Raw genomic sequence first — 17105 nt, forward strand, 5'->3', positions numbered from 1 at the left:
ACCCGCAGTGATCAGTCTGAAAACAAAACCAGGAAGTGCTGTGGACTTAGCTGTGTCCCTCCTCTACCAAATTCCCATGCAGAAGCCCTAATCCCCAGTGCGCTGATATTTGGAGATGAGGTTCTTGGGAGGTGATTAGGATTAGACGAGGTCATGACGTAGGGTCCTCATGATGGTGTTAGTGTCCTTATAAGATGAGACACCAGAGACCTTGCTGATCTCCACACGCCCCCAAACGAGGAGAGAGCAAGAAGGCAGATGTATACAAGACGGGACAAGGGCCTGGCCTTACTGGCTCCCTGATCTTGGACTTCCTTCCAGACTCCAGAAGAGTAAGAAACAAATTTCCACTGCTTAAGCCTTCCAGGCACCCAGCATTTTGTTACGGCCACCTGAGCTGAGACAAAAAGCAATTGCATTTATACCATCACCTAAGAGAATTAAATGCTTGCAAAGAGGTAAAAGACATATATGTTGAAAACTATGAAAACATTTTGCTGAAAGAAAGTGAACAAGGTCTGTATGAATGGGAAGACATCACTTGTTCATGGATGGAAAAATGCTAAACTGTCCATAGCACCCAAAGTGATCGATAGATTCAATACAATCCCTCAAAATCCCAACACCCTTCTCCAAAGAAACGGAAAAGCCAAACCTCAAATTCATGTGGAATTGCAAGCGGCTCCAAGTAGCCAAAACAACCTCAAAAAAGATTAATAAAGTGGGAAGGCTCACAATTCTTGACTGCAAAATTTACCACAAAGCTACAGGAATCGAAGCAGTGTGATCCTGGCACAAGGACAGACATATAGACCAATGGAATAAAACAGAGAGCCCAGAAATAAATTCTCAGATATATGGTGAATGACTTTTGACAAAGACACTAAGATCATACAACGGGCAAAGAACACTCTTCAGCAACTGGTGCTGGGTGGGGCACCTGGGTGGCTCAATCGATTAAGTGTCCGACTTCGACTCGGGTCATGATCTCAACGTTCGTGAGTTCGAGCCCTGTGTCAGGCTCTGTGCTGACAGCTCGGAGCCCAGAGCCTGCTTCGGATTCTGTGTCTTCCTCTCTCTCTGCCCCTCCCCTGCTCATACTCTGTCTCTCTCTAAACTAAATAAACATTAAAAAAAAAAAAAAAACTGGTACTGGGAAAACTTGATTTTCACAGGCAAAGAAATAAAACTGTCCTCCTATCTTACACCACATACTAAAATTAACTCAAAGTGAGGGTGGGGGAAACCTGAAACATAGGAGCTAAATCTATAAAACTCGTAAAGAAAACATTGGAAAAATTCTTCATGACATTGGATTTGGCAATGACTCCATGGATGTGACACCAAAAACATAGGCAAAAAGAAAAATATAGTTGAACTTTGTCAAGATTAAGAACTTTTGTGTGTCAAAGGATACCATCAAGGGAGTGAAAAGGCAATCAAATGAATGGGAGAAAAAAAATCTGCAAATCTGATGTTTGATAAAGAATTAATATCCAGAATATATAGAGAACTCTTGCAATTCAACAACAACAACAAAAATCCAAAAATGGGCAAAGGACTTGACAGACATTTCTCCAAAGAAAATATGCAGATAACTAATAAGCACATGAAAAGATGCTCAAAATCATTTGTCATCAGGGAACTACAAATCAAAATCACAATGAGGTATCTCTTCACACCTACTGGGATGGGTATAATTTTTTTTTAAATCGGAAGCGAGTGTTGACAGGATGTGCAGAAATTGGAATGCTGCTGGTGGGTATGTATAATGGAGCAGCTGCTTTGGAAAATAGCTTTGCATTTCCTTCAAAGGTTAAACACAGAAGTACCATATAACCCAGCAATTCTACTCCTAGGTGTAGACTCGAAAGAACTGACAGCAGGGACATAAATATATTTGCACACTCGTGTGTAGCCGCACTATTCACAACAGTGGAAAGGATGAAGCCATCATGCTCAGCAACAGATGAGTGGATAAACAAAATGGTGTCCATCCACACAACAGAGTATCGTTCGGTCATAAAAAAGAAGGAAATGCTGACACCTGCTACATGAACCTTGATGACACCATGCCGAGTGAACTAAACCGGACACAGAAGGACAAACGCCGTGTGATTCCTGTTCAGTGAGGAACCTAGAGTCTTCCCATTCATAGAGATGAGAGTGGGGCTGTTGTTCCATGGGGACGGCTCTTGTTGGGGATGATGACAAAGTTGCAGGCACAGACCCTGGTGATGGCCATAAAACACTGAATATAGTTAAGGTCACTGAATTATATACTTCTGGATGGTTAAAATGGTAATTATATTATGTATATTTGATCACAACTTTTTAAAAAGCCCATTGGAGGGGCGCCTGGGTGGCGCAGTCGGTTAAGCGTCCGACTTCAGCCAGGTCACGATCTCACGGTCCGTGAGTTCGAGCCCCGCGTCGGGCTCTGGGCTGACGGCTCGGAGCCTGGAGCCTGCTTCAGATTCTGTGTCTCCCTCTCTCTCTGCCCCTCCCCCGTTCATGCTCTGCCTCTCTCTGTCCCAAAAATGAATAAATGTTGAAAAAAAAAATTAAAAAAAAAAAAAAAAAAAGATAAAAAGCCCATTGGAAAGAACTGAACTTTAGGTGAGTTTTATAAATGTCTAGACCCGGGCTGGGCAAATTTTTTCTGTAAAGTGCCAGAGAGTAAGTACTTCTGGCTTTGTGGGTCACATGGTCTCTGTCACAATTACTCCCTTCTGCTGTTGTAGCCAAGCCGCAGACAATATGTAAATGATCAGGCATGGCTGCGTCCCATTTGTAAACTTTATTTACAAATATAGGAGACAGGCTAGATTTGGCCCCTGGGCGGGGGTTGCCCACACCTGGCTTAGGCCATCAGAGGTCATAAATATCTTTGTAAGAAAATAGGAAGCATAGCCAATTTCTTCTATGAGGCTCTGATTTTCAATTTTCTTCTTGCTGTCTCTTGAACAGCAGTCTCCCCGACCAGAGACAATTTTGGGGATTTTACGCACAGCTGTGGGCCCTCCTGCCACAGGCCTGGCTCTGGAATCAGCACAGAGGGCGGCTCCCCCATCTCGTCCTGTCCCCCCAAACCTCCCCCATCTCGTCCTGCCCCCCCAAACTTCCCCCAGCTCGTCCTGCCCCCCCAAACCTCCCCCAGCTCGTCCTGCCCCCCCAAACCTCCCCCAGCTCGTCCTGTCCCCCCAAACCTCCCCCAGCTCGTCCTGTCCCCCCAAACCTCCCACAGCTCGTCTGGCCGCCGGCCTCCGAGGGCTCTGCTGGGGCCCGGACTGAGGGCCCACGAAGCTCCGCCCACAGGCTCTACCCTAGGCCGTCTGACCACAGACCTCTGTCTGCCAAAGCCTTTGACCTGCAGACCTTCCCTTAGAAAAAGGCCCTGCTGAAAACTGCAGGTTTAGGTCTGAGCCTGGCCTTCTTGGGTGGACGGGAAAGGTGCTGGAGTCCCCACGGGAAGCCGAGTCCTGGGGCACAGGACACACGTGGTCAGCAGGCGGGACAGCCCTCACTGCCCTCCGCATGCCCTCTGAAGCTGGGTCTGCACCCAGGTGAACAGAGGGGGCCAGCCGCGGGTGGTGACTTACCAAGACCACACACGCCCTGGCGACGGGGCGCCTGTGGGGTGGAGTCAGGCCGAGACTTTGGCTCTGGCCCAGAGGTTTCTGTGGTTTTCCTCGGCCATCTGAATCTACCGTTCTGTCCTGTCCCCTCCCCTGCTGGGGCTTTCTGGGGAACGGTCAGTGTCCCCTTGGAGGGGAGGAAGGAGGAAAGAGAGGTCTGCGTGTCTGCCCTGCCGGGTTTCAGGGACGTCATTGTCCTCTGGGCCCCCTCCTCTGCTGGCCCTTGCGTTCCTGGTTTCCACGGCTCCCCGGGGTCTGTCTTCCCTGGGGATCGCGCCCTCCCTTTCCGGAGGACGCCTGCCCCGCCGTGGTCCCACATGGCACACCTGTTTCTTCGCTTCTGTCTTATTGATGATGCCGATGAGCCTCTGTACGACAGTCTTGGCTTTCCTCCTGTTGGCCGCGGAGGACAGGAGCGGGAGCCAGGTGTTCCAGTACTGCCTCACAGCCAGCATCACCAGGGCGCTGCTCCCCGCAATGCCCCCGAACCTGAAAGGGAATCCCTGGGCTGGAGCGGCGCAGACACCAACGATGCAGGAGCGACATGGGAAGCTTCTCGATTTACCGGGGAGCGGGCACGGCTGGGCGCCACGGAGCACCCCGGACGCGGGCGCTCCCTCCCCCCGATGGCCATGTGGCCTGTGGCGACCCACTCGTGCCCGAGGGCCTCTCGAACATGGGGCGGAGTGGATGTGACCGCAAGGGGCGAGATGGCCCCGGCCACAGGGTCACAAAGGAGGGCCAGCCCTAGTGGCAGTCCCCACTGAGCCCCGTACCCTTCGCCCCACGGCACTGCGGTCCGTCTACCTCCCACAGGCGGCACGCACGCCAAGCCCACAGCCCACGCGGTCACACTGGCCACTTAGCCCGGCATGGCGCACCTGGCGCTCTCCATGAAGGACCTCGCGGCCGCCAGGCGCAGCTGCTTTCTGCCCTTCGGGTTCTCCAGGATGCTCCTGCCCTGGATGCAGGCTGTGGTGCTCAGCATCTCGGCCACCAGTTGAGTCTCCACCCTGGGGACAGAGAAGTACGAGGGCAGGAGGGCTCTTCGGGGAGACAGGTGCTGTGCAGAGAGGGGAACAAGTCCTGGGGGCATCCAGAGTAGCCTCGTGCGAGCCCCCAAACCGCAGCTAACTGGCTGAGCGCACTCAACCCACAGAACCACGAACCGGCGTGTTAAATGACGAATCTGTGAAGGGAGCAGCAAAAGGTGGGCACAGCGAGCCCCTCCTAGCAGGGCCGAGCCCCGCCGGGAGCAACGGGGCTCCGCTCCCTGCGCCTCCGTGTGCTGGTCTCAGAGGGCCTCCGCTCTGTGCCGGAGCTCAGTCCGGTACGGTTTCGACTCAAAACGTTGTCAAGGATGCCAGACCCTCTCCCGAAACGTTTACTACCCAGGCCCTGCCATAGCTTGTGCCTAGGTAACACCACACACACGGAGACATCGCCCCCGGGAGGGGGATCCCGTGTTGGAGGGGACCAGATCCCCAACACCCAGCTCGGGGGGCCCTGTATTTATTCCCAGAGAAATACACACAGTTCCTGGGCAGACTCCCTCCACGGGCCACCTGAGTCTTTATTTTTGAAGAGCGTGGCCTCTGGCTGGGTCTCAGACGCTTCCTGTATTCCGTGGGATAAACCCTGCTCTTTAACTGGAGTGACGGCTCACTTCCGCTTGGTACATACACGGTGTGGTTGGGGCGGAATCTTCCATTTGCTTTCGTTTGTCCCGCGTGTTGCTGCTTTCTCCCCTCATTTGGGCTAAGCGAATGACCTTTCAGTATTCCATTTTGTCTCCCCTGTTGGATTTTTACTTATACTTCTGTTTACTATTGTTTCAGTACTTGCTCAAGAGATTACAACGTACATCCTTAACTAACAGTGTAGCTTGGGTCAATGTATCATTTCACAGGCGGTGGGAAACCCCTGAACAGTATTCTGTGACGTGCCTCATTCCTGTCACTTGTGTTCTCACGGTCACGCACTTTACTTGCATACTTACTAAGAATCCCACCACGCGATGCACTTCCGTTTTAAAAAGGCAAAACCGGGGCGCCTGGGTGGCGCAGTCGGTTAAGCGTCCGACTTCAGCCAGGTCACGATCTCGCGGTCGGTGAGTTCGAGCCCCGCGTCGGGCTCTGGGCTGATGGCTCGGAGCCTGGAGCCTGTTTCCGATTCTGTGTCTCCCTCTCTCTCTGCCCCTCCCCCGTTCATGCTCTGTCTCTCTCTGTCCCAAAAATAAAATAAAACGTTGAAAAAAAAATTATAAAAAAAAAATAAAAAGGCAAAACCTTTTAAAGAATTGAAGAACTGAGGGGGAGAGTCATTTGCGCTCCCCACGCATTCACCACCTCGGTGTTCTCCCGGCTTCTTCAACCACGTTTCCGCCTTGTATCTTCCTCGAGCCTGACGAATTTCCTCTGGCATCTCTTCGAGGAATGGATTACCCACCTGACTTTTAGCGTATCCTATGCCCTGATTTTGCCTTCATTTTTTGCAGGCTCTTCTTACAGGAATTCTAGATTGACAGGTTTCTTTTCCTTTTGAACCCTTAAAATGTTAGGCAGTCCACGTTGTTTCTGCTGAGAAGTCTGCAGTCCCACCCTTGTTTTCCTACACACAACGCACCCGTTTGCCTTCCGACTTCTCTCCAACGATTTCTTGCCTTTGGCCGGCAGCAATGGGACTACGGTGAAAATAGCTGTGGTTTTCTTTGTGTTTATCCTGCTTGGAGGCATTGAAAATCTTGGATCTCTGGCTTGATGTTTTTAACTCAATTCGGAAAAAAATTAAACTCTTCTATCTTCAAATATACGTATCTCTGCCTCCCTCTCTTGCCTCTGTCCTGAGACTCCTATTTCCCTTGGGTTAGGCCACTTGATTCTGCTCCACGTGTCGTTGAAGTTCTGTTCATTTTGCTTTCCTGTCTTTTCTCCCTGTGCTTTGGTTTCAATACTCGGTTGAGCTGCATTCACGGTTACTTACCACTTCTTCAGCATTCAGATGTTAAGCTCTCCCAGTGAAACATTTCCAGATGTTGTATTTTTTAGTTCTGGAATTTCCACTTAGTTATTACAGTTTCCATTTCTTTGTTGAAATTCCCCACCTGTACACTAATTTTTCCACTAAAAATGCTTTCTTGTATTTATAACAGCTGTTTTAAGTCTTAAATTTGTTGTCTTCTAATTTCAAACTTTGTGTCATATCTGCATCTGTTAACTGTTTCTATCCTATTGACTGCATTTTCTCCTGGTATGGGAGAACACTTTCTTGTTTTTCCAGACGTCTGGTAGTTTTTTTATTTTATGCTGGACACTGCAAGGGCTGTATTGTTGAGTGTGGATGCTGCTGCCTTCCTTTAATGGGATGTTGGGGTTCATTCTGACGGGCAGTTAATTTACTGGTGCCTCAGTTTATCCTATGAAGATTTGAATGAGGCTTTTGTGGGGTAAGTCTAGAGTGGCCCTTACAGCCCTATTCCTAAGGTATATGGTCTTTTTGAACGCCTGGCAAGTTGACTCTGGTTGGCCAATTCAAACACCTCAACATGGATGGCTTCCAGCATCTCTGTGCAGCTTAGAAATCACACCTCAGTGCCTGGGAACATACAAGCTCTGTCCAGTAATCTCTTTTCTCACATCATATCTGATAAATGCCGGCTGTCTCAGTAGCCCCAGGCACGGGTCTTTGTTTCGTCCCAGTATGTCTTCTGTCTGGGCTGTGCTTCCCAACGCTGACGTTTGAACACCCCTCCAACCCCACCCCACAGAAAGCAGGGATGAACGTGCAGCCACGTTTGATGTTCCCTTTTACAGAAATCTCTTCTTTGGATCATCTTTTGTCCAATGCTTGGCAATGATTGGTTCATGTATTTTGCCAAGCTTTACCATTTTTTCTCACAGCACAAGAGTATAGTAACTGTTACTGTGTAATGGCCAGAAATGGTAGGAAAAGGGACTTTTACATATAAATAAACATGTTCTATAAATGACTTATTTTATTATATATTATATACTTATTTGTTTATAGATAAATATAATATAATATACAATAAATATAATATTAAATATCTTACATATTTATATGTAAGATATAAATATTATATACACATATATAAATTATTAATAAATTACATAAATATATTGTATATATTATATAAATTTCTATAAAGACCCAACATTGATGATTATGTTAAATGAAAATGCTGAACAAAGTAGAGATGTCCCAAATAACCTTAGACTATCTAGAATTAGACTATCTAATCTATTTTGTGTCTGTTTTAAGGATCTGCATGAAATTTCTTATTAGTGGACATTCCTTTATACTGATAGTGTGAATGTGAAAATTATTCTGGTAATTAAACACTCAGCGATGAAAATACTGATTAGAAACTGTACTATTTTTCAGCAAGAACTAAAAATTTACTATTACTGTGCATTGCTATTATAAAATGACTTTGTGACCAATTCCACACTAGAGTTTCTACCTATAAATTGCAAAGTGGAGAGATTAGCATAAACATTTGAAATACGTGTCATTTTCTTTAAACAGTGAATCATCTGCAGCGAGTGCCACGTGGCTGAATGTGACCATGTATCCTGCCTGACCAGGCACAAGGTCCAACGTTCTGAGTGGCCAGCAAGATCACTATCAAGTGGGCATCTCTTCCAGAACCAGGGGCCGTGTCTCTCCAGCTGCCAAGCACCCAGGAGCATGCCTGGACACAGCTAGCAAGCCAGCAGGCTGGATGAACGGTCAGAACCACAGAACGGGGTACGAGGGGCAATCCCGCTGAGTGCAGTGACTCCGGATGTCGCTAGAGGGCAGTGATGCCATATAAATGAGCTTTCAAAAGTCGAAGGGGAAATTACATTTTTATGGTACCTCCACTTTCCCTATTACTATTTGCATAAATTTCTATTTTTATCTTCTTTTATTGGATTACATAAGATTTTTCATTCTAAAATGAAACTCAATTTAAGAATCACTGGAGAAGAATGGCAAGGCCACACTTCCTACAGCCTACACCCTGCCGCCCCGACCGAGTCCTCCTGGCCCGCCCGCCACCAGCAGCGAAGCGACTTTCAACCCAACAACAGAACGACTATGCAGCAGCGTTCAGGTGCTGACTCTTTCTAGAAGAATGTCTTTGCGGTTTCTCTTTTCAAAATAACTTGTCAATTTTTATCAAAATGGCACCTGCACACGGGGAGGCATCGCTACTTCTACTCAGCTCGCAGCGCTGTTCCCTGCAGGGAACGACTTCTAAACGCTTAGTCCTCTCCTCTAGTAGGCATATGCTTGCCTCTAAAACTTGGCATCTAACTTGACTTCCCCATGTTATCAGCTGCACACATCGCCCGTGGAATTCTTACGACGATAGATGAAGTTTAAATTACTCAGACCTGGGGCTGCTGGGTGGCTCAGTCGGTTGAGCATCGCTCCTGATTTCAGCTCAGGCTGTCATCTTGCGGTCGTGAGATCGAGCCCCTTGTCAGGTTCTGCCCTGACAGCACAGAGCCTGCTTGGGATTCTCTCTCTCCCTCTCTCTCTCTGCCACTCGCGCTGTCTCTCTCTCTCTCTCTCAAAATAAATAGATATTTTAAAACAAGATTTCAGATTCTCTCTTCCTCTGCCCCTCTCCCTCTTGTGCATGCTCTCTCTTTAAAATTAAAAATTTAAACTACTCAGACCCTCCTTTTGCCCTCTTCTCAACTTATTAATATAGATGATTACAGGACTAATTTAATCCCCCTATTATTATCTTTATTCTTTAAAACATTATACCAGCTCAGATCTCGTGGCCCCTCAGCAAGTGACACCTGACCGCTCACCTTCTCAGGCGAGGCTGCTGTCACAGCCGTTCTCCTCTATTCTGGACTCTCCCCTCCCCTGCAAAAGCGTTTGGCTTTTGAATTGCCAAAACTGGTAACGCTTTTGTGAAGTAGCCACAACTGTTAAGCCCAAAACTAAAGTATCAGTGAACACCATGATAATGCAAATGTTTTGTGTCTCCTAGAGTTTCCCACTGGCTTTTTCTCCACTGTACGATTTTCATTTAGCACCGTGCCTTTTCTACTCTTCCTAACCTAACCCCGGGTCCTCTGTCTTCCCTGCCCTCACTCCAGAGCCCCCTCCGTCCTGCTCCAGTTCAGACAGGGAGCCCTCCCAGCAAGCAGCACAGTGTGACAACTTTTCTGGAACGTATTTATTATTCCAAGCATCCCACATCTCTCGTTTGGTTTATTCCTTTGTTTTTCTGGAGCATATCCTTCAAGTGACTTTCCCACAAACAGGCGTGTGGGAAACATATATTCCGGGTCCCTGTCTGCCTAAAAATGGCTTTCCTTCCCCACGTACTTGACTCAAAGTCTGAGTGGGTTAAAATCTAGGCTGCGAATTATTTCCACCTAGAAAGCACCATTTTTCTTCTGCCTCCCAGTGTTTGGAAAAGGCTGTTGCGTTGATGTTTCCTGTGACTCTGCAGATGGATTTCTTTCTTTTTTTTTTAACTTTTAATTTTATTTCAATCCAAGTGGGTGAACATAGAGTGTAATAATGATTTCAGGAGTAGAATTTAGTGGTCCATCACTTCCATACGCCACCCAGTGCTAGTCCCAACAAGTGCCCTCCTTGAGGCCCATCACCATTTAGCCCATCCCCCACCCACCTCCCCCCCAGGAACCCCAGTTTGTTCTCCATATTCCAGAGTCTCTTATGGTTTGCCTCCCTCTCTGGTTTTTATTTTATTTTTCCTTCCCTTCTCCTATGTTCATCTGCTGTGTTTCTCAAATTGCACATATGAGTGAAATCATGTGATATTTGTCTTTCTCTGATTGACTTATCTTGCTTAGCATAATACACTCTGGTTCCATCCACATTATTGCAAATGGCAAGATTTCATTCTTTTTGATCGCCAAGTAATTAATATTCCATAGTGTGTGTATATATATATACACCACATCTTCTTTATCCACTCATCAGTCGATGGACATTTGGGCTCTTCCATAATTTGACTGTTGTCGATGGCACTGCTGTGAACGTGTGCCCCTTTGAATCTGCATGTTTGCATCCTTTGGATAAATACCTAGTAGTGCAGTTGCTGGGTCGTAGGATGGTTCTGTTTTTAGTTTCTTGAGGAACCTCCACACTGTTCTCCAGAGCGGCCTCACCAGTTTGCATTCCCACCAGCAGTGCAAGAGGGTTCCCGTTTCTCCACATCCTCGCCAGCATCCAGAGTCTCCTGACTTGTTCATTTTAGCCATTCCGACAGGTATGAGGTGGTATCTCATTGTGGTCTTGATTTGCATTTCCCTGATGAGGAGTGATGTTGAGCGTGTTTTCATGTGTCAGTTGGCCATCTGGATGTCTTCTTTGGAGAAGTGACTATTCATGCCTTTTGCCCATTTCTTCACTGGATTATTTGTTTTTTGGGTGTTGAGTTTGGTAAGTTTTTTACAGATTTCGGATACTAACCCTTTATCTGCTATGTCGTTTGCACATGTCTTCTCCCATTCCATAGGTTGCCTTTTAGTTTTGCTGCTTGTTTCCTTCGCTCTGCGGAAGCTTTTTATTTTGACGAGGTCCCAGTAGTTCGTTTTTCCTTTTGTTTCCCTCGCCTCTGGAGACGTGTCTCGTAAGAAGTTGCTGAGGTGCAGATGGATTTCTTTTAAAGGCGGTTCGGACACTCTCTTCATCTGTGATGACCAGACGTGTCCCTGTGGTGCGTCTGCACGTGAGGGTGACTTCGTTCCCCTGCTGCCCGCTGGTGAGAGCGTCCGTCAGGCGGCGGCGTTGTCTGCCCTGGAGCCTCTCCTGCATCACAATCCGCATTCAAACTTCTTTCTGAAGCACACTCTCTGTTCTTTCCGGGGTTCTGAAGGTTGGTCCTTGGACCTCCTGTGTGGCTCCGGTGTGGCTCCTGGCTTTTCTGTCACATTTTCTGTGTGCGTCCTTTTTCATCTACTTCCTGAGAGATTTCCTCACACTGATACCTTTTTTTTTTTATGTTTTATTTTTGAGAGACAGAGAGAGACAGAGCACAAGAGGGGAGGCGCAAAGAGAGAGAGACACGCACAGAATCTGAAGCAGGTTCCAGGCCCCGAGCTGTCAGCACAGAGCCCGACGCGGGGCTCGAACTTGTGAACTGTGAGATCGTTACCTGAGCTGAAGTCAGATGTTCAACCCACTGAGCCGCCCAGGAGCCCCTCCTCACGCTGCAATCTTCACTCAATTTCTTTTCAAGGGATCTCCAGTCCTTGATTATTCCTTCTTCCACAACACTACACACTTTTTAAATGCCGCAACTTCTCAAGTAAGTTTGAGGGGTTTTTCTTAGCGTTCTCCTCTGGTTGTCGCATAATCTACGTATCCCGAGGAATTCTCCCTATTTGAGAGTGTGGCTGAGATGCTGGTGGGGAGCCGGTAGCAAGCAGGGGAGCCCTGGTGCCCTCCCCGGGGTCAGGCGTCCCGGCAGACGGCCAGGCGCTCTGTGCACGGCGGCCGCACGTCCCGCCTCAGTGCACTGGGCTCCTGCGTGGGTGGAGGCCAGCAGCGGGTGGGCGCCCGGTAGCCACCGAGCTGCATGACCAGGGACCACCCCTCGGTCTCCCCCAGCTGGGGTGGGAAGTCAGAAAGCGTGGGAGACTTCCCTTGTGGAAGCCAAGTACCTCTCAGGACAGACTGTTGAGAGAAAATAACCCGTAGCCTCTGAGAGAGGTCAGTCCACACTGTGCCGGAGGAAGGGCCCCTCGTGATGACCCTCAGTGCTGGCGGTGAGAACGGACAGGCTCCGTCACGGCTGTGCTTCAGCTACTCTGTTTTCAGACGGAGCCCTTCTGACGCCCCCACGGCTACCGCCTCAGGTCGGTGGGCACGGGTACCTTGGGCAAGGCTGACGGACACCTGCCCCAAACGTCCAGCTCCTCAGAGGGTTTAGTCAACTGCCCGTTCCTCGACTTGCCGGCTCCACGAGCTTCCGACGGCCCTCACCCTCCGCCGGCCGCCTCTCCTCCCCTCCTGCGGGGAAGCCTCGTCCCGCCCCACCTCATCCCAACAGACATCCACGGCTTCGGTGTTCTTCCAGAAATCTCTGCCTCTGAGCCTACGGACCCCTGGGCCTCGGAGGCGCTGCCCTGAGCTCCGGGGTCGCTCGAGGGCAGCCTTGTCTCGACGGGTCGTGTGGCCCACGGTCCTGGGAACCCACCCCAACCTTCCTCGCAGGGCCACCTTCTCACTGGCACCCCCACCTGCTACTTCGGGCCGGTGACCGGAGTCCTCAGCCGGACTCTTCAGCCACGCGTCCATCCCCTCCCTGCCCTGCGGCCCTCGGAGGGAGCTTCCTGTGCCCCCGTGTGGTTGGAGCCCCCCGGCTGGCACGAGAGCCACCGGGTCTCCCCTCGACCCGCCGCTGCCCCACACCAGGCCTCTGTGCCCGAGCGTCCCGTCTGAGGAGGGCAGGTCCTGGCGGGCACGCACCGCCCCACCCGGACAGAGGGGGTGCGGTGGAAAGTCGGCTGCTGCAGTGTGTGACGCACGCCCTCAGAGCACAGGCTGCCACAACCGCGTCCGATTCTTGAGGAAGTTACGGCGACCAGCCAGAGACGAGGCTCCCCGTTACCTCTCAGCAATGGACCTTGTTACTTGGGCCCAAGCCCTCCCATGGGAGGGGGCCTCTCCTGCTGCCCTGCGTCCCGGGGGCTCCCGTCGCCAGGTGCTGTGCCCATCTCAGGGACGTGAACCCACGGGGATCGCGGCTGACTCTTCCAGCAGTTTCTGGCGTGCTCCTGCCCACAGAATGGGCGCGTGGCCGCGTCCGAGAGGCTGCATCCGGGGGTCTCTGGGAGCGTGGGCTTGTAGAACCGGACGCCTGGGCCCGGTCCCGGCTCTGCCGCCTGCCGGGGAGGTGGCCTCCGGCCACAGACGTGGCCTGCGCCTGCCTCGGTTTCCTCACCTGCAATATGGGGACGGTGGCACCCACCAGAGAGCTGGTTGAGGTGGTGCCGCGGGGTCCTCGGAGGGAGCCATCCTGCACGCGCCGCCCCCATCATGACCCCACGCGCATCCGAGACCCTGGCCACTTGGAGGCCGGCGGTGTTAAGACATCTCAGGTGGCATTCATTTGTCGGCCCCCAAATACACGCTGCGTGTGTCCCACGCGGGCCCCGGAACTGCCGCTGAGATATGGCGGACGCATCCGTGTCCCTGGGGTTCTCAGTCGGGGACAGGACCCCCCCCCCCCACGCTGCCAATCACGCTGCCACAGCGGGCAGCCCGAGACGCGGACGCGGCCCGAGGTTGGCCTCACCTGGCAATTCGGCACACCTGGGTCTGGCCCGCCCTCCCTGGCTGCTGAGTCACTACGAACGTCTTCTTCGTACCCTCGAGTCGGTGATTTCGTGGTTTCCAGGAAATAACCCACAAGACCCTCAAGGAAAACGGTCGTCACCACAGAAAAAACTCACAGTAGAAACAAATTAAAACAGCCTGACACTCACAACGAGGGGAAAGACGCAGAAACACAATTCCCGATCGGAGGTCGGAACGCGAGAGCCGCCGGAAGCTGTGAGGGAAAGCGGGCGTCCAGCGCCGCACGGGGACAGGGGTCCGGGAGCTCGTGCCGCGACATCCGGCAGCCGTGGCCTCCGGAGAGCGAGCGGCCCGCAGCGGGCAGGGCGACAGGGGCCGGGGGGGTTTTCTTGCCACTGGGACGCCTCCTCGGTGACTTCTGAATTTATGTGGCACGTCTGTGTCGCCCACTCAGAACTACGTTCATCAAAGCTCTGTCTGTCGGGGATGGCAGATGGTGACCCGGGAGCCCCTTTCTGCCTCTGTGCCCGTGACCGTCACGCTCACGGCCAGTGAGCCTCGTGTGGCCTCAGAACCCTTCTGAACCCGGCTCTCTGGAGCCGTGGCTGACGGCGTCGTGCTGGCTGACGAGGAGCCGGCAGGCAGAGGCGCACGGACGCACGGACACGGCTGCCGGGACACGAGCTGGGATGACCCAGGGCTGGTGCTCGGGCCCGGTGACCCCTCCTGGCCTCAGGGGGATCGGTCCACAGCTACTTACCGGCTAAACATCCTCAGGAGCCTAATGCCCATCTGGATGGCCTTCTGCGAGCAGGCCATGGTGACCTCGTGGTCGTGGGCCATGTGGGCAAAGTGGGTCAGTCGTGTCAGGGTCTGCAGCTCCACCAGGGGGTCCGACCAGTTGCACTCAGAAGCCATTTCCACCACCTTCCGGGCAGGGGAGAAGGGGCGTCTGTTAGCGCGGCTGACGTGCCACCCCCGGGGTCCCCGCCCCGAGCCGACTGCAGAGGAAGCGCACGGGTGGCTCCCACGTGGAATGGCTCGGGCACCCTGCGAGGGGCAGGTGAGCGCCGTGGTGAGGACGGGGTCCCTCGACAGGGCACCCAGTCTGCCGCCTCAGGCAAGGCCCTCTGACCCCGGCTCTGAGTCTGAGCAGCTGACCCGAACGAGTGGCCTCAGGCTGGGGGCTCTGGGCACTGGTGGCGCCTACCTGGGCCAAGGGGGGCACGGAGAAGTCCATGAGGCCCAGCCCGTTGCAGGAGTACATCTCCAGAGCAACGAGAACTCTGGTCACCGAGTTGATGTCCTCGTTGGGACTCTGGGGGAAGGAAGCGTAAGCGCCCGTCGGCCCGGGGGTGCCGGGACGCTGGGGCCCGGAGCCCTGGGACACGCCGGCATCGCGGCGACAGCCAGAGCCATTGGTATGCCGGTTTATCTCCAAGGTCCCTTTCCAGGCAGTGTCGAGGCAGCAGGTCTGCTGGCTGAGCTGGCCAGGGGGTGGGGCAGGGCCTGCCCATGACCTCAGAGCCCACGTCTGTGGGAGCTCTCCTCTCTGGGTCCCTGCTTGTCCCCCTTCAGGCGGGAGACCAGGGAAGACCTCAGCAGGAGGTGTCCGCCCTGGAGGCCCCGGCCCGCCGAGCCCTCCGAGCCCCGGGGAGCTCCCAGACGCCATCCGCGCCCCAAGCCCCTGGCACCTGCTCATCCGCGCCCAGCCGCGGCCCGATCTGCTGCTGTAGCAGCTGCCGGGCCTTCACCCAGGTGGCAAGGAGCTGCTGCTGGGTGCTCACGGGCACCACCTCCTCGGGCTCCGTCCCGGTGCTCAGGTTCAGGGCGAACTCACAAACCTAACACAGATGGGGCCTTGTTCTAGAGCCTGAACTCTGAACAGGGAGCCCGAGCCAAGACTCAAATTAGTAAAAGTAAGTGGACCTGGCTCGTGGTCAGACCGGCGGGGGTTTAAACAGGCACCAGGCCTGCAGCTGGGCGGCCTGGCCCCCACGCGCCCCTGGGGGGCCCCCGGCTGGCCCTGCCACCTGCCCGGCTCCGCCACCTCCCCTCCCTGACAACACCCGGCTCTCTGTCTTCCTCTGACAGAAATGCATGTTCTCTGCCCTTCCTTGCCCTGCACCCCATTTCTTGGCAGTAGAAAACCCTAGCCAGTTTCACCTCCTAATGGCCACCCGTCACCTGTGCTAGTGGAGTGAGGGTCCCCCCTGGCCTCGCGCAGTGAGGGGCTCTACCTCCACCGCGGTCCTGACTTCAGCACTGGCTCCTGAGTCCAGTGGTGTGTGAAACAGGTTCGGGCGCATGGGTCTTCTAGATTTTTCCGGCACTTGAGTCGGAATCCAGTTGATAATCAAGCCTCGAGCCAAAGTGTTGCAGAGCATCCCCAGCAGAGTGAAGTCTCTGGAAAGAGCATGCCGGCAGGTGAGAACACAGTCGCACGCACAGACTCAAGCAGACGAGTCCGTGACAAAGTGCGTTTGCCGGGCTCCCATCTTGCCGGGACCAACCACAGGCGCCCGTGGTCCCAGCGCCAGTTTGCTGAGCTGTTCCAAGGCCTCCTAGGGGAAGCTGGCTGTGACGAGGGCCGCTCCGGTGACGCCTGGCTCCCCCGCCACAGGTGGCCTTCCTGGCGAGAGGGCGCCGCCATGCCAGGCGGGCGGGCTCCTCAGGGCATCGTCGGGGCGGGACAGAGGGGCCCATCTGGCCTCCGTGCCCGCTGGCGGGCGTCCGTCAGGCCTCAGTCGCGGCCCGGGCACTTCTACCGGTTGGTTAACAGATCAAATGGGCCTCGGCCAGAACGCTCACGTTTCTCACTGGCAACGTTATGGCACCAAGACTTCGTTGAAAACGGCTGCAAACGGTCTCCGCACGTCCAGAACCAGGGACTCAAAGTCTGAGCTCCATCTGCGATGGAAACTCACGGCAGTGCTGGGAGGGGAGAGGCTGGCGTCTGCGGAGCCCCGCTGGGGCGCTCACATCAGAGGGGCATCCACAGGGCCTGCTCACTGCCCAGCGAGGGGCTCTCTAGCTCGGGCTCCGTGTTCATTATTAATCGTCCCTGATGAAAACCGGCACGCAGCCTGCTGGTTCCCACCCCGTCTGGCACATCTACTTCAGTATCTGATGAGAAAACCTAAAGCTTATCGTTCAGACTAA

General features: G+C 52.9%; 1 protein-coding gene across 10 annotated transcripts in view; it reads right to left on the reverse strand.

Moving 5' to 3' along the window:
- Nucleotides 1-17105, reverse strand: part of CFAP46 (cilia and flagella associated protein 46) — a 97254-nt gene that overhangs the window by 52038 nt on the left and 28111 nt on the right. For 9 of the 10 annotated variants that reach the window (XR_005793775.1, XM_040486859.1, XM_040486861.1 and 6 more), the window contains 6 exons: nt 16184-16349; nt 15638-15787; nt 15154-15261; nt 14704-14870; nt 4520-4651; nt 3965-4127 (listed from right to left, as the gene is read on the reverse strand). Coding sequence is in view for 9 of the 10 variants with exons in the window: in XM_040486859.1 (XP_040342793.1) it covers nt 3965-4127; nt 4520-4651; nt 14704-14870; nt 15154-15261; nt 15638-15787; nt 16184-16349 (886 nt within the window). In the remaining variant the exon portion in view is untranslated. The remainder of the gene's footprint in view (nt 1-3964; nt 4128-4519; nt 4652-14703; nt 14871-15153; nt 15262-15637; nt 15788-16183; nt 16350-17105) is intronic. The other variant, XM_040486862.1, reaches the window with a different exon arrangement.

Source organism: Herpailurus yagouaroundi, unplaced genomic scaffold (assembly GCF_014898765.1).
Source record: "Herpailurus yagouaroundi ecotype Mexico unplaced genomic scaffold, PumYag 163, whole genome shotgun sequence".
NCBI classification, from domain to species: domain Eukaryota; kingdom Metazoa; phylum Chordata; class Mammalia; order Carnivora; family Felidae; genus Herpailurus; species Herpailurus yagouaroundi.